This window comes from Ursus arctos, unplaced genomic scaffold (genome assembly GCF_023065955.2).
Source record: "Ursus arctos isolate Adak ecotype North America unplaced genomic scaffold, UrsArc2.0 scaffold_24, whole genome shotgun sequence".
Classification (NCBI taxonomy): domain Eukaryota; kingdom Metazoa; phylum Chordata; class Mammalia; order Carnivora; family Ursidae; genus Ursus; species Ursus arctos.
Window position 1 is genome coordinate 3,943,859 of NW_026622919.1, and position 26,021 is coordinate 3,969,879.

A 26,021-nucleotide genomic window follows, 5' to 3' on the forward strand; every position below is an offset into this window, starting at 1 on the left:
GTGATCAATGAGTTCAGTGAAGTTGCAGGATATAAAACAAACAAATGAAAAACAGCTGCCTTTCTATGTACTAATAATGAAATACCTGAAAAAGAAATAAAGAAAAAAAAATCTCATTTATGACAGCATTAAAAAACAAGAAAAGGGGCGCCTGGCTGGCACAGTCGTTAAGCGTCTGCCTTCGGCTCAGGGCGTGATCCTGGCGTTCTGGGATCGAGCCCCACATCAGGCTCCTCCGCTGGGAGCCTGCTTCTTCCTCTCCCACTCCCCCTGCTTGTGTTCCCTCTCTCGCTGGCTGTCTCTATCTCTGTCAAATAAATAAATAAAATCTTAAAAAAAAAACAAACAAAAAAAACAAGAAAATACTTAGGGATAAATCGGACCAAGCAAGTGAAAACTTTGTGCAATGAAAACTAAAAGACTTAAATGAAAGAAACTGACGGAGATACAAATGCAAGGTGACCCAGACAACACAAAGCCGTCTGCAGGTTCCATGTAATCTCTACAAAAATTCCAGTGGCATTCTTCACAGAAATGTGTATGGAACCACAAAGCCTCCAAATAGTGCTAGCGATTTTGAGAAAGAACAAAGCTGGAGGCATCACACTTGCTGATTTCAAACTATAACACAAAGCCATAGTATTCAAAACAGAATGGCACTGGCAAAAACTTCAGACACATAGACCAGTGGAATAGAATAAAGAGCCCAGAAATAGATCCCCATGTAGACAATTGATTAATATTTGACAAGGGCACCAAGAGCATTCAATGGGGGAAAGAACAGCCTCTTAAACAAATGTGCTGGAAAAGCTGGAGAAACACGTGCAGAACAGCGACGTGGGTGCCTGTCTCCCACCACGTACAAAAGTTAACTCGAAATGGATTAAAGACTTAAACATAAGATCTGGAACCATAAAACTCCTGGAAGAAAACAGGGAAAAAGCTCCTTGACATTGGTCTTGGCAATGATTTTTTGATAGGACACTAAAAGCACACGGCTGCCTGTCTGGTTCGGCTGGAAGAGTGTGTGACTCTCGATCTTGGGGTTGAGTTGGAATCCCGCATTGTGTGTAGAGATTACTTAAATAAATAAAACTTAAAAAAAAAAAAAACAATAAAAGAAAAAATCAGTAAGTAGGACTACATCAAACTAAATATCTTCTGCACAGGAAAGGAAACTGTCAGTATAATGAAAAGATAACCTATGGAATGGAGAAAAATATTCACAAAGCATTTTTTGATAAGGGGTTAATATTCAAAATATATATAGAATCCTATAACTCAGTAACAGCAACAACAAAACACCCGAACAACCTGATCAAAAGATGAGCAGAGGAACTGAACATTTTTCCAAAGAAGACACGCAGATGGCCAACAGACACACGAAAAGATGCCCCGCATCACTCAGCATCAGAGAAATACAAATCAAAACCCAACGAGATCTCACCTCACCCGTTAGAATGGGTAGAATCAAAAAGACAAAATAGGACAAGTGTTGGCGAGGATGTGGAGAAGGGAACCCTTGCTCGCTGCTGGTGGGAATGGAAACCAGTTCGGCCACTCTGAAGGTAAAAAGAGAACCACCGCGGGATCCAGCCACCCCGCTGCTCCAGTGCTGTCGCTGAGTACGTCCACGGCACGCCTTAGCGAGCGCGTCCTGTAGCAGCGGGGGAGGTGGCTGGAAGATGGGTCACGGGGCTGGTGCTAGCTGGTGGACAGAGTGTCTTCCCACAGGCACTGTGCTTATGTGCACGCTCTCAGGGGGCCTGTCCCTGGTGGGGGGCATGGCCACGGCCAACTCCGCAGAAGAAACAGGTCACGAGACACCTGCCACGGTGTGCATCGTGGCCTGCCAAATCCCCACATGGAAGCTCCAGCCCCCAGCCCCTCAGCTGTGCCTGTATTTGGACACGGGTCTTTAAAAGGGTCGTGAAAGTAAAACGAGATCATTAGTGGACCTAATCCACCACAACTTGTATCCTTCTGGGAAGGGAAGTTAGGACACACACTCAGACTGAGAGGTGACCATGTGAGGACACAGGGGGAGGGCAGCCGTGTGCAGACCAAGGACCGGAGCCCCGGAAGGAACGGACTCTGCCGACACCTTGGTGTCTGACTCGCCGCCTCCAGAACCCCGAGGCGATCAACGTCTACGTCTGCGGTGCTTTCTCACGGCTGCCCCAGGACACTCGCACAGCACCCCGAGCCCAGTGCTGCTGGGGCCGCAGCCACGGGGCAGCCGAGCGGCAGCCAGGAGACGTACATGTGCAGGGACTTCTGGGCCTTGGCGGCTTCCTCCTTGGAGCTGTAGCGGACCACGGCGTTGCCTTGAGTCAGGTTCAGGTGGAATGTGACGAGGGGCCCGTGCTGCAAACACAGCGTCCGCAGGGTAGAGCCGTCGATCTGATTGAGGAAGCAAAGGGGGCGGTAACGAGCTTCCTGGGACTTCTTCCACGACATTCTTCAAAGAAAATGTATATGACCCGGGTGTACTAACCACTGGGAAAAGGTCCGTCTTTAAAAGGGCTTAGCATATGTGACTTTATGATTTTAACCTCTTATGCCTTGTCATTTACCATGTACTCTTTAATCCTGGATGTTTCAGTTATATTTCGTGAATTCCCTCAATCAGGAGAAAAGAACCCATTTTGGTTGTGACCTCCCCAACCAGCCACACAGAGCACGTGGTTCCTGGCAGCCCTGCGGCCCCTGACCCCAGGAAAAGGGAGCACAGGACAAATGACTGTTGAGTCGGTATAATTGAAGGCAAGCAACTGTTTAAAAGCCTCAAAAGAGTAAAAAGTAAACAATTCTCCAAGAATATGGGCGTGTCTGCCTATGGCTGCCCACGCCGTCTCTGGGCCCCTGGCAAGCGCCCCCAGCGCAGCGGCCAGCATGCATCGGGGGTGGCGGGAACCCCTCTCGGTCAAGGACTGCGCCCGCCCGCTCAGTGGCCCCTACGGTGGGTGCCCGTACCTGGGGCGTGAGGTTGCGGAGGACGAGCCAGCTGCTTGTCCGTCCTGAGGTGTCCGTGCTCCAGGCGGAACCTGCACGAGCCAGGGGAGAGCCCGGTCAGCACGGCCTTCGGAGGCTTCCCGCCCACACGTGCAGCAGCACAGACTGCCGCTGCACGCTCTAGGCTTTTCGCAACCTTCGAAAACCTACATTATCTTTATGGTTGATGAACCCAGCCCCACAATTCCTGCAGACGCCCTGGGGCGGGATGACAGCCGGAGGACGGCAAAAGCTCCTGTCTCTTCCTCTGCCTCCACGTGGGCCCCTCAGAATCAGAGCCCTAAGATGCTACGTGCTGGGGCAGCAGACCTAGGGCTGCAATGATGGGCCCACAACAATTTTCAAACTATCTGCAGCTGGTTCCAGCCTCAGCTTCTTACACTCCCAGCACATGTCTTCCATGGCCGCAGCTCATTGGAGGGCACCGGTGGCGGCCGGCAGAGCTGTGGCACCAGGACGCGGGCCCTGATTCACAGTGGGGGCTTGGTCTGGTTTCTGGCCCGGAAAGCCCTTTGCTCCAGTGAAACGTTGTGGAGAAGCAAGTATCAAAGTGGAGATCGAGCCCCTTGTGCTGGTTGAAAGTGCCTGCTCTAAGGGCCCAGCGTGGCCCCTGGAAGGGTGCTGTGCCAGTGGGACCCCTGCCTCAGGGCAGACTGGCTGGATGCTGAAGCCCAGGGCGGAGGCTGAAAACCATGGCAGCTGGAGCGCTGGGCCCACACATTGCCCCAAAGAGTCTAGGGCCCCTTGGCCCCTCCTAGGTCCTCCTGGGTTCTAGGGGAGGGGACAGCAGTCCTTACAAAGGAGCTAGAGGACAAGATGACAGGCATATTCATTCCCTAAGGGACAAGCAGAGCAGGCCCCGAGCCCCCGCGCTCCCCCACCTGCCCCATTTGCACGGAGAGCAGATGCGTACCCGAGGAGTAAGAGCTGGTCCAGCCGAGGGGACTGGCTCCCCAGGTCGAGGAAGGCTTGGGATTGGTTAACCCTGGAGGTGGCCTTGTGGGTGCAGTAGTGTTTCTGGGCACCTTCCACAGTTCATGAGACAGAGAGGCTTGCGTGTGGGAGGCAGGGCCAGAGGACCACGTCGATTTAATGTCTGACAGTTTACCTAGAAAGTCAGGGAGACAGAGCACAGGCATTCTTGAGACAAAGAAGGAAAGTCACTGCAGTGTTTGGGGAAGCATACACAGTGCTCTCTGGCACCAGCAGACCGCGGGATAAAAAAGAAACACCAAGTAAAGCACCCACATGAGAACCACAAGGTACGTGCTCTCTTGAACTCCTGCCCAGAGACCACCTGCCTGTGCCCAGGGCCCAGTGGAGGCCTTGCCAGGACTTCTGATACTGAACTCGCTGACTGTGCCAGAACCAAGTCTGCCGCTGAGAAAATAGCCAGCACTTTTGTAGTCTGAGGTTAAAGCTAACTTATCGACATATCCTACTGGGACAAGCTTATACTGGAACACACTAATCGAGGTCAAAAGCCTAACACGCGTAGATCCTTTACACTATTTCTTTAGTTATCAGTCCCTTTTCAAGGCAACGCCCCCTGACAACCCGCAGCTTGGAGACAAGCGTGCCGGGCCACACGGTAGAGATGGATGTGCGTGGCCCAGCTGCGGGAGCTGAGCACTGGGCATCTCAGTACCTCCGCTGGGTGAAGAGTGTCTGAAGGCTCTTCGGGAGGAAAAACCCAAACTGGTAACCACTCTGAACCCCAGCTTCTCCTGCGCCCAGGGCTTGGTTGGGATGTGCACACATGTGGGCATCTGCCACGCCCGCCGCACCCGCCCACCACGACCAAGACAGGAAGTGCTGGCGGCTGGGTGGTCGCTGTCGCGGTGGTCCCTGGATAGCACTACAGCGACCAGGCTAACACAGACCCTGCGTGGAGCTCCCCTCCAACCGTAGCCACCAGGACTTCAAACAAACAAACAAACAAACAAACAAACAAACAAACGCTAATCTTAACAAAGGTGTCATTGATCGGAAAAGCAAAAATGCTTTAAAAACTGGAGACACAGGGAAAATGATTTAATTCCGCACCTTCTCTTTAGCTAAATGATCATGGAAGTATTAAAGTTCTACATACATCTCCTCTGTAAATGTCAGGAAGAATAAACATTAGAAGGAATGAAATAATCCAGAAGCTTTCTCTGTTTTCAGTAAGATGCTAAACTATACGTTGAGTCATTATATTTACACCTGAAACTCAATGTTAATGGCGCTGGGACTAAAATAAACTAAAACAATAAACTGACTACGGAGTGGGGAAAAGAAAGGGTGCTGAGCTTTTTCAAAACTGCTTTCTTGCCCAGGTACTGGTACTAAGGGAATGCCATCTTTACACTGGTTTCAAAAGGTCTGAACGACAAGGTTTGAAGGAATACGGAAATATATTTGCAGAAGTCTGTAAACAATAAACACTCCTTCTCTAAGATTTCTGTCTCCTTATAAACCCGACACGTGTCTTGTCAGCGTCTGGGCCTGAATCTCTTTATATTCTTGTTTTAGAATTTTCAGGTTCAGATTCCCCTGAAGTTTTTAGGACAATTCTCCTCTAAGCCTAAAAGAAATGTCTTACTTCAAAAACTTCTTGAAGTCTGGGGCGCCTGAATGGCTCAGTTGGTTAGGTGTCTGCCCTTGGCTCAGGTCACGATCCTAGGGTCCTGGGATCGAGCCCTGCATGGGACTCCCTGCTCAGCGGGGAGCCTGCTTCTCCCTCTCCTGCTATCCCTGCTTGTGCACGTGCTCTCTCTGTCAAATAAATAAAATCTTAAAAAAAAACCAAACCCGGGGCGCCTGGGTGGCTCAGTCGTTACGCATCTGCCTTTGGCTCAGGGTGTGATCCCAGAGTCCTGGGATCGAGCCCCGCATCGGGCTCCCTGTTCCCCTGGGAGCCTGCTTCTTCCTCTCCCACTCCCCCTGCTTGTGTTCCGTCTCCCCTGGCTGTCTCTGTCTCTCTCTCTGTCAAATAAATAAACACATACATAAATAAATAAGTAAATATATATAATATATGAAAAAAAACAAAAAAACAAAAAAACAAAAAAACCAAACCAAAACCAAAACTTCTGAAAGTCTAGGGTAACAGAGAAATAATCCGGGCGGGAAGTGGCCACACTATCTGGACCTTCTCTTGTCTCCCCCATCAACTTCCCCATCCTATAGCCACACGCCCTTCACGACGACCCCGCAGAGGTAATGTTCCCATTCCTGCTGCACACGGCAGGGGGCAGAGGTGCCCGGGCCCCCTCTCTGTCATACCCCATGCCCTACCCCCCCCGCCCCACTCCGGGGTGCGTGGGCAGATGTCAGGAGAAGCCAGTGTGTACCTGCGATGCTGGGCGCGGGCGCGATGCTGCTGAAAGAGCGACCGTAGCCGGAGGCACTGAGCGGCCAGGCACTCGAGGAAGGCAGCGCGGCACTCTGAGATGATGGTGGGGAGGACCCTGCAGAAGCAGACACGGCGCTGAGAGGTGGGCAGTGGGCGTGCTGGGGCAGCCACCGAGCTTGGCGGTGTGACAGTGCCACCCGCCAAGAGGGAGGCTGACCATACAGGTGTGACGTGATCAGGGCCGTGGCCAGGGCAGGCAGACCCAGGCTGGCATCCCGCTTGGATCCCAGGGCCCGGGAGGCAGAGGCCCGGAGGCGGCAGCAGCCTCTGGGAGGCAGGGTCTCCAGGAGGCGAGAGAAGAGGATCGGCGGCAGAATGCCAAGAACGCCACCCAGAGTGTGAACCAATCGTGTGGACTCCCTCCCATGTAGGATAAAACTCACGGTACAGGGCACTCTCCATTTGTTCACACCTCAAACAACATCCACAAAGTTAAAAACCAAGAAACACCAAGCTTTTTGTTATACATTTTACTGCAGAAAGACCAGCACTTCATTCTGTCTCAAAATGTCTCAGGTGTCCACTAGCTCCTGTCCGAGCCTCTGCCTCGTGACACGGGCATGAGGCAGAGCCCCGTGCGGGGAGCTGGAGGACTGTATCCCCAACCGCAGTCCCTTCCCGTGAAAACACCTGCTCATGCACCTGGGAGGGAGGCTGGGGGTGTGTGGCCGCCCGTGTGAGGCTCCCAGCTGTCCGGCATCTCCATGTGACCCTCCCCCAGGCTTCTCTGAGGAGAGCAGGGAGCCAGGGAATGAGGAGGGTGAAGCACTGTGGACAGTTTGGATTACAGCAGGACAGAATCAGAGCTTCTCCGATTCGGAAAGTTATTCCGCCAGTGTGTGGAAGCTGGTGGGGCAGGGACATGAGCACGTGATAGTCTGCTTGTCACATTTACTTCCACAAACAGAATTTCACAAGACATGGAAGCCAGATGGAGGGCCCCACCGGGGCTGGTGCACCAAACCACCCCAGGGGTACTCTTCACAGAGACTACCAGGCATGCGGTGCCTCTCAGACTTGTGCAGTGTGCAACCTGCACAGCTGTCTACAGCTGCCCTACTGTGATCGACGTCCTTAGAACGAGGGTACTAGAACTCATGAACGTCAACACTGATTTGTTATCTGCAGGTCCACAATCTAAAAAAACACCAGTCCTACTGATATCCTAAGCTTATGCCCCAAACTCTCCTCTTTCATTTATCAACAAAATGGCATCGACCCAAGACCCCAAGATTACAGACTATTTAACCCTCTGTGGTATTTCTTTTATAATTTAACAACAGAATGCTTAGATTTTTTTTTTTTTTTTTTTTTTTTTTTAAAGATTTTATTTATTTATGTGACAGAGAGACAGCCAGCGAGAGAGGGAACACAGCAGGGGGAGTGGGAGAGGAAGAAGCAGGCTCATAGCGGAAGAGCCTGATGTGGGACTCGATCCCGGATCGCCAGGATCACGCCCTGAGCCAAAGGCAGACGCTTTAACGACTGCGCTACCCAGGCGCCCAGAATGCTTAGATTTTAACAGTGTTCTACTTTTGAAATTTTTACTTTTAATAGAGGAATTTGTCCCGTAAAATTAGAGTTAATTTTCCTTTCTGGATGAAATGTTGGTACCAGTATGCTATGAAACGGCATGACTCACCACCCTGGTTACTGTTTATTCCGTACGGATTAAAGCTACACTTACCATCCAAACAAATACTGTAAATATGTCAACTTTAATGTCAAATCAGCACTTAATGTCAATGGCAGTAAATGAAAAACAAAAATGCCAATTAAAAATAGTCTAGTGGATACTCGACAGAATAGAGAACTGTATTATGAAAATATGTAAAATAAGTAAGCCAAGATCAAGAGGTTAATAGCTATTCTCCCTGTTTTCCTTCCAGGGCACGTTTTCTTAACTTTTTTCTCTCTATACTTTAGGTCAAGCTGTTTAGTCAAAACTACGATAGCTGGGGGGCGCCTGGCTGGCTCAGGCGGTGAAGTGTGTAACTCCTGATGTCGGGGTTGTGGGTTCAAGCCCCATGTTGGGTGTAGAGGTGACTTAAAAATTAAAAAAACACTGGGGCGCCTGGCTGGCTCAGTTGGGGGAGCATGTGACTCTCCAATCTCTCAGGGTCATAAGTTCAAGCCCCACGTTGGTTGTGGAGCCTACTTAAACAAAACAAAACAAAAAAAAAACCCAAAGAAAACTATAAAAAAAATGTTGTGGCTCGGTCCCTGAGCAAGGTCAGCCAAAGGGGCCGCCTGACAGCTCCTGGCGCGGACGGAGCAGCACCTCCCGCTCGGGGCGAGGCGGTCGGCAAGGTGCAGCCCCCGCAGGTCTGCTGCGCTGCGGCCCGGGCGCAATCACGGAGCCGTTCTACAGAAAGACAAGTTCTGTAGGTTCCCCTTCTCCCAAATAACACACCGCGAGGGCACAGCAGCAGAGGAGCAAGGGTTCTCCAGGGTGTGCAGGAGGGGCCTGGCAGAAGCTGCCCCAGACTGGCCACTGACAGCCCCCAGAAGTCACACGACCTCACGTGACGCTTCGAGGCGCCCGGGTCGGACGGCTGCCTGCCTCTTTACCCTGGAGCTGGAGACCCCACTTTCTCATCTGACCCTGACGCCAGTGCCCGTCACTTCTAGGTCCTCTCCTGCCTGTCTCTGCCTCAGCTACTGTGGACAGGAGGACAACTGCTTGGTTCTGCCCGCAGAACTCAGCTCCTTCTCCGGGCTGCCCTCGTCACGTCATGGCACACTTGTGCTAACGTGGAGGTCACCCGCAATGCTCCAGGGGCCACTCGGAGGCCAAGGGACCACCGGAGGACCCACGGGGTACTGGCGGGAAGCTCCGTATGACACCGAGCAACCTCGAAGCTTTCTGAGGTTTTCCAGTACCCGGGTCGGCGCTGCCCCTTCACACCTGTCCGCAATCCTCAAAATCCACTGGGACGGTCCTGCCGGGACACAGTCCTCCTGCCACACTCAGGGTGACGAGCACTGAGGGCGGAGTCTGACTTCTGGCTTGTGCCTCACCCTGCCCCCGCTTCCCGTGCTCTGTACCCGTCCTCCGTCCCCGACGGCAGGGCTGCTCTAGGAAGCGGGTGCACCGAAACGCGAGGGATGCACAGCGTTGAACAAGATGATCCGTACTTCTGCTGCTGTTCTACCGAACCACAGAACCGTTCAGAACTGCCTCTCTCCCTCAGTCCTGCTTTCAGTGGGAAACCCGAGGGAACATTCTGGGGCTATCTGAGTGGCGTTACAGGGGACAAGCGTCTGCGGCAGCCCCGCTCTTCCCTCCTACTATTTGGACGTCGGCACTGCCACCGTACCAGCACCAGCCTGTCCAGGGCTGCTCCATCTGCTCCTCTCGGCGTCACGCCTGAGAGCTGCACATACGCTTCCAACGTCACAGCCAGCTCCTCCTGGATTGTAACGTCTGACACAGGGCGCACCCAAATCTACACCCTGAGCTAGGGTGCCACTGTGCCGCGAACACAGTGCTGGGGAGGGATTTCAGTCTTTTTACCAGGCTTTGAGGAAGGAAACAGATTGAGATGGAGGAGGAAGGGGTTGATTCACCGGCAGTTTAAACGGATTTTAAGTGGGAACTCTTTCACTGAGAGGCTTCATGGTTAATACCGGGATCGTGTAACACAGTGCTCAGAGACGACGTGTTCATAAAGCCAGGAAATCAATCTCCATTTTCACCATCGGCACTACCTCCAGGTAGTGAGAAGTGCCCCCAGACGTGTCTCACAGCGTCCCTGCCCCACGGCCCGAGCGCCACCCCGGCGCCCCCAAATGCACGCAGGGAGGCCCTCTGAGCCGAGCGGGTGGCGCCCGCGCTCCTCACCTCCACTCTTGAGGAGGTAGCGGTTGACGTCCTGTATGGTGGTGTTGATGGTAGGCCCGGTGGGGACACTTCCGGGAGTGACGTCGGGGTCGTTCTCGGGGTCTATATTCTGAAGTCCTTTCCATGGAACTCCAGGATGGAATTCTGGAAAATGCCAAACAAAATGGAAATCAAAACACAGTACTACAATATCTTCACATTCCTTCATGATAATTTATGGAAATTCTTCTAATCTGCTAGTTAAAACAGGAGACACATCCTAGACTTTTCGGTAAATCATCGAAGCTCTGGAACAAGCTAGAAGCAGGGATGATAGCTGCCCTGTTAGGAGAGTGTTCAGATGGCGTGGCAACCCACCGTCCCTTCTCCTTCCACTCCTCTCACTGAACCAAGGGACTGCAGGAAAGCACTGGGTGCTGACCACTTCCCAAACTCGTGGGACAAATGGATTTCCAGTGGAAAAGCCAAAGCTATGGGATTCATGCTTCCAGGGCTCTTAGCTCAGATCCTGGCTTCTCTGGAGCGGAATCGCTCCCCTCAGGTTTGGGGCAGTTCTGATCTGTTGCTGCACGGAAGTGTCGCACACGCTTACCTGGGGGCCAGTTGATGCTGGAGCCATTGGAGATTTTATCACTGTCAGATTTGGCACGTGACCAGCTATGGGGAACAGCTACAGGAGGACTGGCTGGTGACTCACTGTTCTGGATTAAATCGTACCGGCCATAGGAGTCGTCGATGGAGGACTTAGCTGGAGGCCCAATGCTTAGACCTCCAGGGATAGCACCTGTGGGGACAGCGGGAGACAAAGAGCTGAGTGAACGGGGGAGCCCCTGAGCCCTCACTGCTAGGCACCAGGCCCTGCCCCTTTCAGAGGTATACGGAGCATCAGACTTGGTTTGTCCCACTCTAAGGATAAGTGATATTTCGGTTAGCCCAAACTTCACCTGTGACCAAAATTCTGTTTATTCTTTGAAGATTTTATTTTTAAGTGATCTCTACTCCTACGTAGGGCTCAAACTCACAACCCTGAGACCAAGAGTCGCACGTTCCACCGATGAGCCAGGAAGGCTCCCCGAGACCCAAATTCCTTAAGAACCATTTTAGTTTGTCAAGTTGGAAATCCTGATAAAACACGAACCCATATGACTGAAAGTGGGCCTGTGCCTTTCTGGGGCCAGCTTATGAGTCTCTGTGGTTAGCGATGGACTCCGTGGTTATGTGCGTCCTACCCTCCCTCTGGAAGCACACAGGGGGCATGTGAATGCAGGGCCCTCACCTTCTTCTGGACTGGACCGCCCTGAGCTCTCCTGCAAAGGAAAGTGCCCAGGCAGCCTGGGATGATTCTCTTATAGAATTAACCGATAGGAAGAAATCTGTTTTTCCTTTTAGAGTATTTACATCAAGAGAGGGTCATACAGCTATTACATTCTCTCTGCTATTTGCGCTATCAGGAAACTGGGAGCTGCAGCTGATGCTTACTGGTGAGGCCGCCGCCTCTGGACATTAGCACTTTCGCGTCCTCTTTTTTCTAAGCATTTGATTTTCTATTGTGTTTTATCATTTTACTGAAAAAAACTTCTTCTCAGTAGACAAATTTTTTGTTGAAGAATATAGATATAAATAAAAAATATGCAGGCTATGACCCATATGCTTTGCTGCTCTAGGGTGTTTTCAACTCCTTCTGGGTTTGTAGCAAAGATCTGGAGGCTGAGGTTTCAGGAAGTTTGGCCATGGACTAGCTAAGATCTTACGCGCTCTGTAATGGAATGGAAGATTCCATTCTAATGCAATTCTTACACAAGAGATGCAGTGAGAGTAATCAAACGAGCGTGCTCTACAGCTGGCCAGTCGGTGAGCGGAACAGGAGCGACCGGACCACAGGCGCCCCGGCTTGGACTCACCATGCTTGCTGGGGTTCTGATCGAGGGGAGAAGCAGCACCGGGTAAGTTGTCCATCGGGTTGGGGTGTGTCCACTGAGGGAGGCGTGACTGGGACTGAGACGGGTCCTTCACCGACAAACCACCAGTTATGTCCATGCTGTTGACATTCATGTTTGGGTTCAGTCCAGCTAAAAATAAAAATGCTATTAGGATATGCCTGCTCTTCCTCTAAATTTTATTACATTCTAAAGCTCTCCTGGAGAATCAATCCAAGTCTTAATTCGTGGCCACATACTTAACTCTGACTCTTAATGCTGGTAGAAAGAAAAGCTTTTTGTCTTTTTAACAACCATATTTCCAGGAATATTATTCCTGAATTAGGGTGAAATGGTAACGGATAGTCTCTGGTTAAGTAAGACCAACGACTGTTCATTTCACTTGTTTCGGAGCTAAACACGGTCCTGGTGCTTCAAAGAACCCACAGAAAGACAGGGCAAGTCCAGATAATCCGGAAAATATTTTCCGATCTTAGGATAGCTTAGGGAAACTCAGCAGATCAAGACAACTCCTTCGGAGTTCTAGACAGTGTTCTGAAGTACCAGCTGCAGAACAGGCCGGTAGGGTTAATTCAATTCCACCTTTACTGAACTTACTTTACAAAAGTCTGCTCTTCAGGAGTTTATAAATTAAATATCAAACTCCTTTTAAGTACCTGACCTACTGGAGAGCCTGGCAGGGCTGTCATCTGTCCCCAGCTGGAACGGTGTGCCAAGCCTTGGTCTTCTTTCTTACAGCTAAAAGCACGTGCTGCCGTTTCTGGCAACACTGTGCCAGGTTACTAAAGAGGGGCGAGGAGGGTGCGAAAGAGTCCCTGGTGGGGACACCACTTCCGAGCAGGACTGAATGTTCGACTGGTAGAGAATAACGGGCAGGTGCGCACCCCAGGATTCACAGCCCATACATCCTGGTACGTCGGTCAAAGTGAATCTCTACTCCTAAGCAAGGTATTGAACACATTTGTTCCTGACTTTAAATCCATGTCTGCAAACTCAGATGCCTACATGGGCCAAGTGGCTGTGAAGTGGGCCCACTGGGGGTGGTGGCGAACCCGACAGTGCTTGTGCCGCCTGGAAGTGCCTGCTGCTGGTGTCAGCCCGTGACAGCTACAGGGAAGGCAGATGCCACGGAGCCATTTTAAGAGATGCCAGAAGTTACTTTGATTTAAAAATGTCCAATTTTTAAATGTTGGCAATTCACACACACACACACACACACACACTCTGCAGACGAAACAAAACCCCTGTGTAGGTGAGATGCCGCCAGCGGCCACCTGTGTGCAGTCGGCACGGACGGCAATCTTCGCTTCCATCTGCACAGATCTAGTTGGGTGAGGCTCCAGCCTGGCCTTCAAAGTGCTGGGCCTGAACCCATCTCTCTAACTTGCCCGCTCAATTGTGGACCCCCGCCACCAGTCAGCACGACCACCTGGGGCACGCCCTGTCCTCTGTGCCAGGCTCTCGTCACTGAGGTCCTGCTCATCTGAGACCCAAGCTTAGCCCCTGCTCTGGGTGTTTCCTTCACCACTCGAGGTGAACACGAGCTCTCCCTTCTCTGCAGCACGGCCTGTGAAGGGTATTTTTCATTATTCTACGCCTGATCTTCCCAGGTGGACGACGGACTCCAGAGTTGAGACAGCAGAGCAAGGAGACGCTGCATGTGAAGGAAGATGGATGCTCCAAGCTGCGACCACTGAAGAAAAATGCCAAGAACCAAGCAGACAGGCAACTTTGTAGGCTATGTTTCTTATACCAGATTAGCTATTTCTTTTTTTTTTCTTTTTAAAGACTTTCATTTGACAGAGAGAGCGAGAGAGAGCACGCGCACAGGCAGGGGGATGGCAGGCAGGGGAGAAGCAGGGGGATGGCAGCAGGGAGCCCGATGCAAGGGCTCGATCCCAGAACCCTGGGATCATGACCCCACGTGGAATGAAGACATCTAACTGACTGAGCCACCCAGGCGCCCCTGATTAGCTATTTCTTTTCTTTCTTTCTTTTTTTAAAAGATTTTATTTATTTATTTGACAGAGAGAGAGAGACAGCCAGCGAGAGAGGGAACACAAGCAGGGGGAGTGGGAGAGGAAGAAGCAGGCTCCCAGCGGAGAAGCCTGATGTGGGGCTCGATCCCAGAACGCCGGGATCACGCCCTGAGCCGAAGGCAGGCGCTTAACGACTGCGCCACCCAGGTGCCCCATATTTCTTTTCTTTTTTTTTAAAGCTTTTATTTTTAAGTAATCTCTACACTTAATGTGGGGCTTGAACTCACAACCCCCAGATCAAGAGTCACATGCTCCTCCGACTGAGCCAGCCAGGCGTCCTGCTATTTATTTCCAGTAAGTTTGTAAGTTTAATGTGAATATTATAAAATATTTGGTAATTATTTTAGATGAATTACTTACTAATTCTTTCATTTGTACTAAGAAAAAGTCTTTAAGAATAAAGATTAGTGTACTTCACTCTCCAAAAATAGGCTGAGAGGCCAATGGACACTAGGAAGCTGAAGCGGAAGCATCTCGGGTAATAGACAATGGAATCTGTTTCCGAAAGGACTCCTAGACAAGGCCTGCTTCTGTCTGGCTCGCACCTCACAAAGGGCTTGCTGTGTGCTGGGCACTGTCCTGAGAACATCACGTATTATCTCACTTCATGTTTAAAGAACCCCATGAGGTAAGTATCCCCACTTTAAATGGGGAATTGAGGCAGAGACAGTCAGGTAAGTCACACAAGCAAGTGCTGAGCCAGCCCTGGTGGAGCTGGGACTCGGTGTGGCGGGCCACCTCCCCAGCCAGGCCTGGGCCACTGGACTGTCCTCTTCTGTGCACATAAAGGGTTGTAAGCATGGGGCAACGTGAAAGGGACGGATGATCACAGTGAGCATTCATCAAGTTCGTATTAAGGACATAACACGCTGATTGCACGTCAAGGAGAACGTGCTCATACGAATAGGATTTATGGCTCTTTTATGTATTATGGAAAGGGACCCCATCAGCCAGTAGCAAACTCACTATCACGCCACTGACCTTTGCTCCTCTGGGTACGTATTTCCTGGGTTACTGGTTCCCTCTGTCCTGTAGCGTCACACTAACAGCCACCTGGCAGACAAGCCTGAGAGCTGTCACCAGGTTCTGGATTCTTATATCACACTGTTTCATGTATAATCCACTTATGGACATATACCTCCCTGGACAGTTCCTCGATCCTGCCTGCAGTTACGTAGCCTGTGCCCCCGGCTGGCTTGTAGGACCTGGCGGCCGGCACCGCGTCTTCTGCCGACTGCAGATTTCATGGGCTGAGCGTGCTTCCTACAGGCTAGGGGCCAACACGTGTAAGCTGGTTCGGCGGCTTATACAAACGACCTTCTCCACTACTGGACCTGTATGGACAACCACTGCTTTCCAAGAAGTACCTAATTTGTAAAAATCTAAACACCTTTACTAGTAAAACCATTATAAACTCGTCCCTGCAGTTAGGTGGGGGGATGGTGGCTGCCCAAGAGGAAACCAGGAACAGAACGGATTCAGCAACAGAAATGAGGGAATTCTGGGGCTTTCACTGGTGCTACTTAAGAAGATTTATACTGGAAGGTAATTATGGCCATAGCAGAATTTCGCTCTGCAGAGGATGGCCAGTGCTGCTGCCTTACCAGTCAGCCCTGGGAGAGAGGCCGGCCCACTGTGCAGAGCAGTGGGGCACGGCGCCCTCCCGCTGGGGTGGTGGCTCGCGCTGCGGGAACTCACCGAGAGGGTAAGGAGCAAAGGTGCTGGGTGAAGACTGCGGCTCTTTGGTCTGCAGGTCAGGCAGGCCGGGGGCCTGGGGGTGGGGGGGGAAGCTGTCCATGGCCGATTTGCCTGCAGAGGGGTGCAGAGACAGGTGCGGCGGGGGCGGCGGCGGCTTCACGAGCAGGGCCTGGGCCAGCTGGCGCTGGTGCTGCTGGATCTGCTGCTGCAGGTTAGTGATTGTGCGCGCAACCTGGTGGCAGAGATGCGAGTTGGAAAGGGCTCGAAAGTGGCGCCCATCACTTGTCTGCAGACCCAGGGCATTCGCTCTCCGCTGGCTGGACCCACTGCTCCCAAACTAAGGTGCCCCTGAGACTGCTAAAAGTGGGGGGGGGGGCTTAGTGAAAGAAAAGTCGACGTCAACGTAACAGTTTGCCATTTAGCATCTTCGGATCAGGGAAGACGAGAGCTGGCAAGTCCAGCTACACCCCGCGGGCGATACCTACTTGCTGCTCCTGTTGTCTCATGGGTCCGGAAACATTACGCTGAGCCTGTAGCATCTGCTGCTGGATTTGTAAACGTTGGTATGCCTGTTGACGGAGAACAGTTAAGATACTGTAAGAACCATCAACAAATGGTTCAACCTTTGTACGAGAGAGAGAGAGAACAGCCAAGATTCTTGGTCCCCTTACCATAATGTTTAAGCATACTGTGAAGCAGAAGCATTTTTAAAAGGAGAAACGTCTTTCCCAAACCCTTCTAGCGCATAGATTTTTAAAAAGTAATTCAGTCAGTACCCCTGCTTCGTGGTAATAAAAGTTGTCAGCAAGTATTTTTCAGTTAACGAAGAAATCAAAATTCTTCTGCTCAAATCTTACAAACTAAAAGTAAAAAAAAAAAAAAAAAATGATGGGAAAATGAAAAACTATTGATTCTTACAGTGATATAGATGAAAATTGTCCAGAAGGACAGACCCTGGCAGAATGGCAGTGACTGGCCACGCCAGACAATCACAGAACAATACATACTCAAGGCTCGTGACAGCCAGGGGCCACATGATGATGTCCCCCCACGGGCAGCCTGAAATCCGGCCTGCGGCACTCCTGTCACAGGCTCCACCTGCCAAGCTGGCTGAAGTGGCTGTGAGCACCTTCCACACAGCCACGTGCAAGTTCCATCATCTGATCGCTTCAAAATGCTGGCTGCCTATCATACTTTTTTTTCTTCTAACATGGATTTTTGAGGACATGTTTAGCAAGAGGATCCAAATAAAGGTAGAGACTATACTATCAGAAATGCCTCATTAATCTGTAAGTAATAGAGGAATAAAATACTCCACTTAAGCGATTCCTTTAAGGCTCTAAAACATAACCTCAGGATGCACCAGAACTTTATTTTACCAATTACTTGGGGAAAAAAAAAAGTAAAAACAGTATGCACTGTTTGTAAAACAGAACACATGAAACATAATTCACGATTTTCTTGCTTTTTCCGCCACCTTTCTGTGCGCCCATCACGGTGCCCATGAATGTCCTGGCGGGTGCTCTCAACAGCACTAACAATGCTGAAAAAGGAGGTGAAGGCCAGGCTCTTACTAGGCCATGCTCCAATGTCACTGTTGGGTTTCTAGAACTAAGTAGGGCCTGGGGCTCTACTTACTGGAAAACTGGCCCCTCGGACTGGTTAGACACGAGTCTCACGGCCAGGAAGGGTTAACTGACAGGGCCCAGGGCTCTCCGGTAAGAAAAACTTGGGCATCAGTGCTTCTATCAGCTGGGAAAATTGCTGTCAACTTTACGGGCAGGTTAAACACATGTGGAGAGATCAGCCCCACATCTGATGTACATCTAAGATCTAGAAGAATGGCGGAATAATCCGCTCCCGTCCTGCCAGTTTGGTTTCATTGTACTGACAAGCTAAGCTGACATCATGGACCATGAAGAAGCAAGATGAAAATGTACAGGAGGGAAAATCCTGAGATCCTTTTTCTATAGATGTAATATATATGTGTAAATAAAATGCCTCAATGGAAAAAAAGAGATTTTGTTGATGTCTTTCACACTACAGGGGTCAATAAAAATTACTGTGTAAATAAGAGATTCCAGAACATTGGTATGATAACTAGCTATGTCTCACGCCAGAATACAGCCATGTCTTCAGTGTTATCAAGGAGCAGAAAGCTACCTCCTAATACAAATCTACATACTATGCTTTGAACTGTGTGCCTTTCATGCTTGTTTCATTTCCATCTCTGAGGTCAAGGGTCTCTGCTGCTGCTGGTGGTAAGAGCAATAGTTCGGTGCACTTGAACCACCCACCCACCGCGCTTTCAGGTCCTGGGAAGCCTTACTAGCACGCTGCAAGTTTCCCCCCCACTTTCCTCCGCCCCGGCTCCCATTTTATGGACAAAGAAACAGCCTCTGAGAGCCTAAATGGTCATGACCCCACTTCCTGAGCTCTGTGTTCTCCCTGACACCATGATTTGCCTTCGGGCACTTTCTTCCTCCCATTCCACGCTGCTTCTTACTGGAAAACTGGACCTTTAGACTGGCTAGACATGAGTCTAACAGCTGGCAAAGGGTTAGGACTGATAGGGCGTGGGGCTCTATCAGAGGCCTTTTTTCCTTCCTTAAGGATTCCTGGTCATTTTTAAGACAAAGTTGTTAGACAAGACTTTGAAATAAAGCAGGTGTCAACATATTAAAGAAAGGTCCTTTAGTGTATATAAATCTAGTATGCATCTAGATACAGTGACATGGCATTTGATGGTAAAAGCAGTAAGACTGTTGAAAATTAAAAATTTAAGCCATGTTAAACTGTAAAACTTCCAAGAATTATTAGGCTACATCAGCCTTTCTCAACAGGAACTGGGAGAGAGAAATTAAACCCTAATCTCTAAGGCATCTACTGTATGTAATGAAGTTAACTTCTCTTTCATGCTTCCAGAACAGTCTTTGTGTGTCCTACCCTTGAAGAATTTAGAGAATCATCACGAGTGTCTGTGTTCTGTGGTTCTGACGGGAAACTCCGGATGAGAAAGGCTAGCTGAGACCCTGAACTGAAGGACATGCCTCCTGGTAAGGTCTGGGACACTCTGTGAAGGGGGCCAGAGAATTCACAAAGCTGCGGAAAAACACCTCTAAGTGAAAAACTTCCTAATTTTTTTAATAGTCTGAAAACATTTATGAAAGCCTCGATGACATTCCCTGACACGAAGAAAGCACGGCATTAACTAACTACTTTGATTAGTCAGTGGCTAGGCTGCTGGCGTAGCTACATGGATGTCCGTGCGCACTCTTTCTTACTTCTAGAAGCTGAATGATCTGTCCGCTTACCAGCTGCAGCTGATAGAGCTGGTTCAACATCGTCATATGCTGAGGATTGATTGGCGAGGTCAATAGTGCAGGGTTGAGACCAATGTTTTTTGCTGCAAACTGCAAAAGCTGTGCTTGAACCTGTTGAACACAACACAGAGGCGTCGGGCACCGTGTCTCTGTCGAAATGGCCACCTGTCCAGGCGGTCTTTCAAGATGCTGAACTGATGACTTAATGACAGTTACGCTTATCTCAAGAATGAACTTCAAAAGCCATTAAAAAACTCATGGGCTTTTTGCCATTAGTAGTTAACATGCTTCTGTGGAAAGGAAGGAAGGAAGGAGAGAAAGAGCCTCCTGCCTCCAAATATTTTAGTCACGAATTCAGATGTTAGGGCTCTGGGTGACTCTTATCGAAAACTGATCTCCCATCTGTCACAGTGAAAATAAACGGCCTAATTTAAGGACAGGAGATAGCGAATGTGGGGTCTCAGGGAAGAAGTCGCTCCCATTGGCAGGCACCACGCCACCCCACAGGAGGGTCTCCGCCCAGGACACGCTTGGGAAGTGGTCTATGCCCCGCTGCCGGCCCTGACCTGGACCGTCAATCCGCCTTCCCATTCAGGGGGATCTCTTCAATTGGACTTGCCTGCACTGAAACAATCTGGGGTCCAGCACTGGAGATTTCAATATTTCCACCATGTGCTATGTATGTTTACCACAACATTTATGCAAGATGATTTTGGGCGGAACGTGGATGGGGCATCTTTTACTTTAATAGTTGTCTAATGTGTATCAAAAAATGCGATTTTTTTCTACATATGATAGATATGTAAAGTTTTCTTTAAGAATAGGTTTATTTAAACAGGTAAGTCCTTTAGAGAAAACATGCTGTGGAATAGTACAGGAACTGGGGGGCACAAGGTTGACACGCGCTTTGCTGAGTGTGGAAAGCCTGCTGCCCGTCACCCAGGCCTGGGCAGTGGGACACGAGTGGATGTGTTCTGTGTGGCCCCCGGTGATTGGGAAGTGCTGTGGCAGAGGACACCCAGAGAAGCAAACGCTGGTCTTATCTAAGCCTCTCTACTCTGGGTTTCTGGTATAGCAGTTCACCCTGTACCCTGATGAATGAATTTAACCATTATTTCACCTACATTTCAGCCATCTCGACTCAGTGCACAAATCTGGGTTCAACCAATTATGGAGGGTTAATTACCTCTAGCTAATTCTATAACTTATCATTAGTATCTATTACTGAATATTTTTTTAAGGGATGAGGACTGAAACACTGTAAGGAAAAACTCAGTACAAAATATAAAATTATGGAATGTTCTAAAACTAAACAATATTAACATGAAAAAAGTCCATATGCTTTAGAGATACGCAAAACAAGATACCTTTTCCTTTTCTGCTTGACTTGTTTTTTTTTTTTAAAGAATCTTTGGGCAAAAATGGTCTAATACTAAGTAAGGAACGTAAACGGAGGAGCTGGTAATTTACTAATAAACAGTAAGACCTGTGATCACATGCAGGTGGCCGCTAACGCGTTCTTCAGGCCTGACTACCCCTACGTGCTCCCTTACGGGCTAAGCAGTGTTTCGGCTTGTCGTTTTCCTCCCCCAGCTAGGACAATTCATCAGGTTCATTTGAATACTTCTGTTAAGACCTGGACAAAAATCGCCTCACGGTGGCGTGTGAGGTGCATCTTTTCACCCAGCGGCAGTGCTCCTGACCAGTGGACGCCTAGCCGGGCTGCGGCTGCTGGAGGCGCTCCCAGGGGCAGTTCTGAAAATGCCTCCCGCAGCGGGAGGACCAGCGGACGGGCTGAAATGACTGTACAGGTAACACTGGAAGGCACACTCACTTTAAAACAGCGATGTCATGTGGCACAGACACCACCAGAACGCCCGTCTGTGTCGCCTGACTCAGTGCAGGGCGGCGGGCTCACCTGAGGGGATAGAAACGGAGGCACTTGAGCACGGAGGCTGGGCTGGGAGGAGCTCAGAGGCTGCACGGGGGGCTGCGGCGGCTGTTGCATGGTCCTGGCTTGTGCTGCTCCGCTGCCGAACATGCCCAGATTGCCACTCGGCATCTGCGGGGAGACGGGAGGGACTGGATCATTACGGAGCCGGGCACTACGGGGGCGGAGGAGGCTCCGCTTCCCGGAATGTGAGAGCAAGACTGTACCTACTTCCTACCACTGTCGACTCCTACCAAAGTGAACTCACAGTGAATGCTGCTATGCAGACTGTTAAGGACGACGGGCAGTCAGCCCACAAAGGCTGCCTGTGTTTTTCAATCACAGAAGCCACAGGACAGTGCCAGTCTGAATGGGTCCCCAAACAAGGCTATCACATCCAAAGAAACGATCACAATATAGTGCTCCCAACAACAGCAACGCACTGCTATTGGGTTGATAAGCTTTTCTCACTGGAGATCTGTGGTGAGGTACGGAGTGGTAAGGGGTGGGAATTACTAACCCGGACACAGCAACATTTTCAAATAGGAAACAAGTATAATTTCAACCAAAGCTGAAGCTGAATAAACGGATATATCCAGGTAGTTCCCTTTGTGTTAAATATAATCAATGCATTTTAGGTGTACTTTCTGCTCTGCAGAGTAAGTGACCTGATGGGCACTGAACAGACCTGCCAGGTGGGCTCGCTCCCAGCACCCCACCTGCCAGCTTGTTCACAGTCCGATGGCAGAGACCCCGAAAAGCAGGTGTTGCGCTGAACCACCACCAGCGTTAGCAATGTAAGACCGCGGGCTGGTGCAGACGGGGACGCTTCTGGGCCACCCCAAACATCACAGCGATGTTTTGGAGATGGGTGCGAGTCAGCCTCACGTGCGAGGAAGTCCACGAAAAGGACGTCCTATAGATGGGAAGGGCATGGCTGGACTGCAGGTCACGTCTTCTAGAGGGACTGGGAGACACAAGGGCCACAGAGCAGCGGCCAATACAAACTTGCAGTCCTCCCTTCCGTGCTGCCTGACAGGGACTCTCACCTCCCCTGAGTGTCAGAGAAGGGAAAACGGCTCTCTGGAAACCACCGAGATGTCACCTCTGTTTCAGGGAGCAGGGGAAGCATGTGGTGTTTTCTCAAAGACCAGTGTATGTCAGGTTTGGACTGCCAGCAGAAAGGAGGCGTCACCCGGATCCGTCAAGGATCTGGCAACCGGAGACCACTCTGCAGCACACCGTTTAACCCAGCAGTGCTGAGTGCTGGGGGCACTGAGCTCACGTATGTGTTTGTTATGTGTCAAATTAAATTTGGACGACTTTTCTATAACATGGTTCAATTTCAAGAACTAGATTCAACTCTCCACACCTGTACATCACTCGAAGGGAAATCCTTCTAATATTTCAGCTACCTTTACACACTCGACTGTATTTGAAAGTTAAAGATCCAAGTGTATGTCCTGAACACGTTTGTTAGAGGCGGGCGAAACCGAGGCCGCGCTGGCTCTCTCCCCACAGCCTTACCTGTCTAGAAGAATTCAAGTTTTGCATGCCCAGCCCTGAGGCAATCCCACCCAGGGCCTGATTAGGGAGTGCACTGTTTGAAAGGGGGAGCTTCAGGCTTGGTGAAGGCAAAAACGGTGAAGTCGTGGGCTCTTCCACTAGGCCGCCGTCCTGATTGGAGAAAGAAAGGGTGAGCTGTGTGCAGTGTCCATCCGCAGACAAAGCACAAAGCAGTTTCCCAAGGACACATAAAGGGTATGGATGGAGAAAGAATTAAAAGATCAAAAAAGTGTGGATAACAAGAGAATGGAGAACACGGGCCAAAGGAAGAGGAGAAAAGAAAAAGAGAAACAGGATTAAGATGCTGCTCTCATTGTAACAATTACTTTACAAACACACACGTTAACTTACAACCGACCCCGCCCGGGGGCAGGGCTCAGGAGAGGCATGGAAACATTAGCAGAAGTCTTATTTGGAAAACACCTGACAACCATTTTCAAATAAACAGGCTCCTTCCCTTCAGTGCCAAGGCTCTAGGTGTACATGGGGTTGCATTCTGGGGACAGTCGGCTGTTTTTGACCTACCCCCAGCAAGTTCATACGGTTTAATCCAGTAAGAGGGTCAGTTATAAAGCAGAGGGATCCTACTAACTCTTTGACATTATTAAGGTCACATTATGTGTCAGACCCTTTGCGAATTTAATTCCTCTGACTTTACAGCTAGCGTGTAGTATTATTCTACATGTTTTCTTCTTTTTTCTTGTCCTTTTTTTTTTTTTGGTATTATTCTACATTTTAAAGATAAGGAAATAAGTCAGGGTCCCACACTCAGCAAATAAAAATACAAGATACCAAATTAAATTAGAATTTCACATAAACAACAAATAATATTTTAGACTAAGTGTGCTCCACATATTGCTGGCTGTTCTCACTAAGCATCTTGGATGTGAACGGAGCCACAGCAGGGCAGGCAGAGCAGGACCCTCCCTCCGGGCCCTCCCCAGCCACAGCGCTCTGCAGGAGAGTGTGTGGCAGAGGACCCTGTTTCTTTGTGAGCAGCGGTGAAGTCTTAGCTCTCTCTCCTGTGAGCCTATTTGTCGTGTTTTTTTAAATCTGTCCTTTCTTGCTTCAATTTTATTTTCAAGGTTCAACATTTTGACTGAATTTCATGGCATGCTGTTCTCCCCCCTCCTTTCGAAGGCACACCCATCTGGAGAGGGGACATCACTACACGACAATCCTGAAAGGACTGAACCGGTGTCTGGACACGTCAACCACCCCAGGGGCTTCCGACAGACACCTGCACCCTCTCTGAAGCGGCCGAGCTGGGCCGGCTAGACATGGGTGCCTGCGCCCAACCACTTACAGTTTCTTTTTCTCAGGTTAAACATGTAACACATCATTTCCAATGTCTTATAAAGTAAGACATTTGTAAAACAGAAATTTGATGACCCTTGTTACTAGACAAATTGAAGCAGATAACCCAGCCAAGTTCACCCACTAAAATGAAAATCAGTTTTCAATTTCAGTATTTTTTATCCTTAGTCACACTGTGTGAAATACAACACTAACACTATTTCTTCTGAGTTAAACATTCATATATATTTTTTAAAAGTGGGTGAAAGTCACTTAAATATTACAGTCCGGCAAGTATTTACTTAATCCAGCTTGCATTAAGGATACAGTTAAAATGAAAACCACCTCTTGTTAAAAACAAACAAACAAACAAAACATCCCCTAAATTCATACCTTGTCGAGAAAGGTGGGGCGGTCCCCGGAAGAGTCTTTGGAGACTGGTGGGCGGCAGCCAAGGGCTTTGGTGACCACTCCATTGTAGTCGGTCACTCCCAGTCCACGCTTGTCCACGTCCACCTTCTTTTCCAGCAGGGCGCCTGGAGTAAACAGAAGTAACACTTACACCTAAATGCCCAAGGAGTGTCAGTCAGGAGTGCTGAACAGAGATGGGCACCAGTTGGAGCCTCTCAACCCCATGGAAAACAGGGAGGACGTGGTTTTGCTCCTGCGAGCCCCACAGTCTGCGAATGGTCCCTGCCCTCGTCCCTGCTCCGCCCACACCAATCACACCTGTCACTGGACCCCTCAGGGGGGCCTGCCCTTCCTCCCCACTGGGATGCACCCCGTTCTTCACACAGCCTTCCCAGGTTGTGTTCCTGCCCTGACCTTCCTGTTTAATATGGCGCCGCTGACCCCTCACAGCCATTGATTTCCACTTCCTGCATCCCGTGAGCTGCAAGGGCTGTTTCAAGTATTAGAGACACAGTATCATGCAAAACAGACAAGGTTTTTGTCCTCACGGGCTCTGGGGCTAGAGACCGCTTTGGCACGGCTACCTGTGACTTTGTGCTGTTTTACACTTCTAACAAGTTACACTAACTTCTTCCAGCTCACAGGGACGGTCATTTCTGTCCCGGCAGCTTGTACCACACATTTCAGCACCTGCACATTAATCACAAAGTTGGTCCTCATCATTCGTGGATTCTGTGCTTGTGAATTCACCGGCTGGCTAAACTTATCTGCAGCCCCAAGTCAGTAATCGTGGCACTTTTGTGGTCATCCGTGGACACGTGCAGGGTGGTGAAGTCTCGGTTGCCCCCCACACACATTCCGAACTCAGGCCAAACGAGATGTGCTTCTTACTGAGCTCCCCTACAGTAACAAGTGTCCCTTTGTGGTCTGTTTAGTGCCATGTTTTTGTGCTTTTTGGGTGACTTTGGTGTTTAAAATGGACCCGCACGTGTAGTGCTAATGTCCTCTCCTGGGTTCCTGAGTGCAAGAAGGCAGTGTTGTGCCTGACGGAGAAAACACGTTAGGTAAGTGCTGTCCAGGCATGAGTTACGGTGCTGCTGTTCAAGTTCAATGTGAGCGAATCAACAATATGGTGCCTCCAACAAAAGGAAGAGAAAAGTCGCCGTCTGTACATAAGGGCGCCCAGAAAGAGCTGAAGTCATATCTACGGTGTGCGACGAAGCTACCGAAAAGGAGGGAAGAACGTCTAACTCTTTGGATGACAAAATGACAACTGATTTTTTTTTTTAAGTAGGCTCCACGCCCAGCACAGAGCCCAATGTGGGGCTTGACTCACAACCCCCAAGACCTGAGCTGAGAGCAAGAGGTGGATGCTTCACAGAATGAGCCTCCCAGGTGCCCCAAGATGGAGACTGATTTTAAGAAAGTGTAGTGGACAGCGTTAGCGTGACTGTAGATGGCCAAAGAGATCCATGGTCACATGACCCGGGGTCAGGAAAATGCCAAATCTTTCCTAGCTAATGTTTTACTATAAAAAAAGAAATACGGCATAAGGTTACTTGTGA

At 49.8% G+C, this 26,021-nt stretch overlaps 1 protein-coding gene across 5 annotated transcripts in view; it reads right to left on the reverse strand.

Moving 5' to 3' along the window:
* Window positions 1-26,021, reverse strand: part of TNRC6C (trinucleotide repeat containing adaptor 6C) — a 152,714-nt gene that overhangs the window by 10,424 nt on the left and 116,269 nt on the right. For 4 of the 5 annotated variants that reach the window (XM_026484031.4, XM_044378755.3, XM_057317669.1 and 1 more), the window contains 13 exons: window positions 24,439-24,581; window positions 22,711-22,860; window positions 21,172-21,315; window positions 19,245-19,364; window positions 16,416-16,499; window positions 15,931-16,162; window positions 12,158-12,325; window positions 10,849-11,040; window positions 10,257-10,400; window positions 6,351-6,467; window positions 3,929-4,123; window positions 2,977-3,047; window positions 2,264-2,403 (listed from right to left, as the gene is read on the reverse strand). In XM_026484031.4, coding sequence (XP_026339816.3) covers window positions 2,264-2,403; window positions 2,977-3,047; window positions 3,929-4,123; window positions 6,351-6,467; window positions 10,257-10,400; window positions 10,849-11,040; window positions 12,158-12,325; window positions 15,931-16,162; window positions 16,416-16,499; window positions 19,245-19,364; window positions 21,172-21,315; window positions 22,711-22,860; window positions 24,439-24,581 — 1,900 coding nt within the window. The remainder of the gene's footprint in view (window positions 1-2,263; window positions 2,404-2,976; window positions 3,048-3,928; window positions 4,124-6,350; window positions 6,468-10,256; window positions 10,401-10,848; window positions 11,041-12,157; window positions 12,326-15,930; window positions 16,163-16,415; window positions 16,500-19,244; window positions 19,365-21,171; window positions 21,316-22,710; window positions 22,861-24,438; window positions 24,582-26,021) is intronic. The other variant, XM_044378754.3, reaches the window with a different exon arrangement.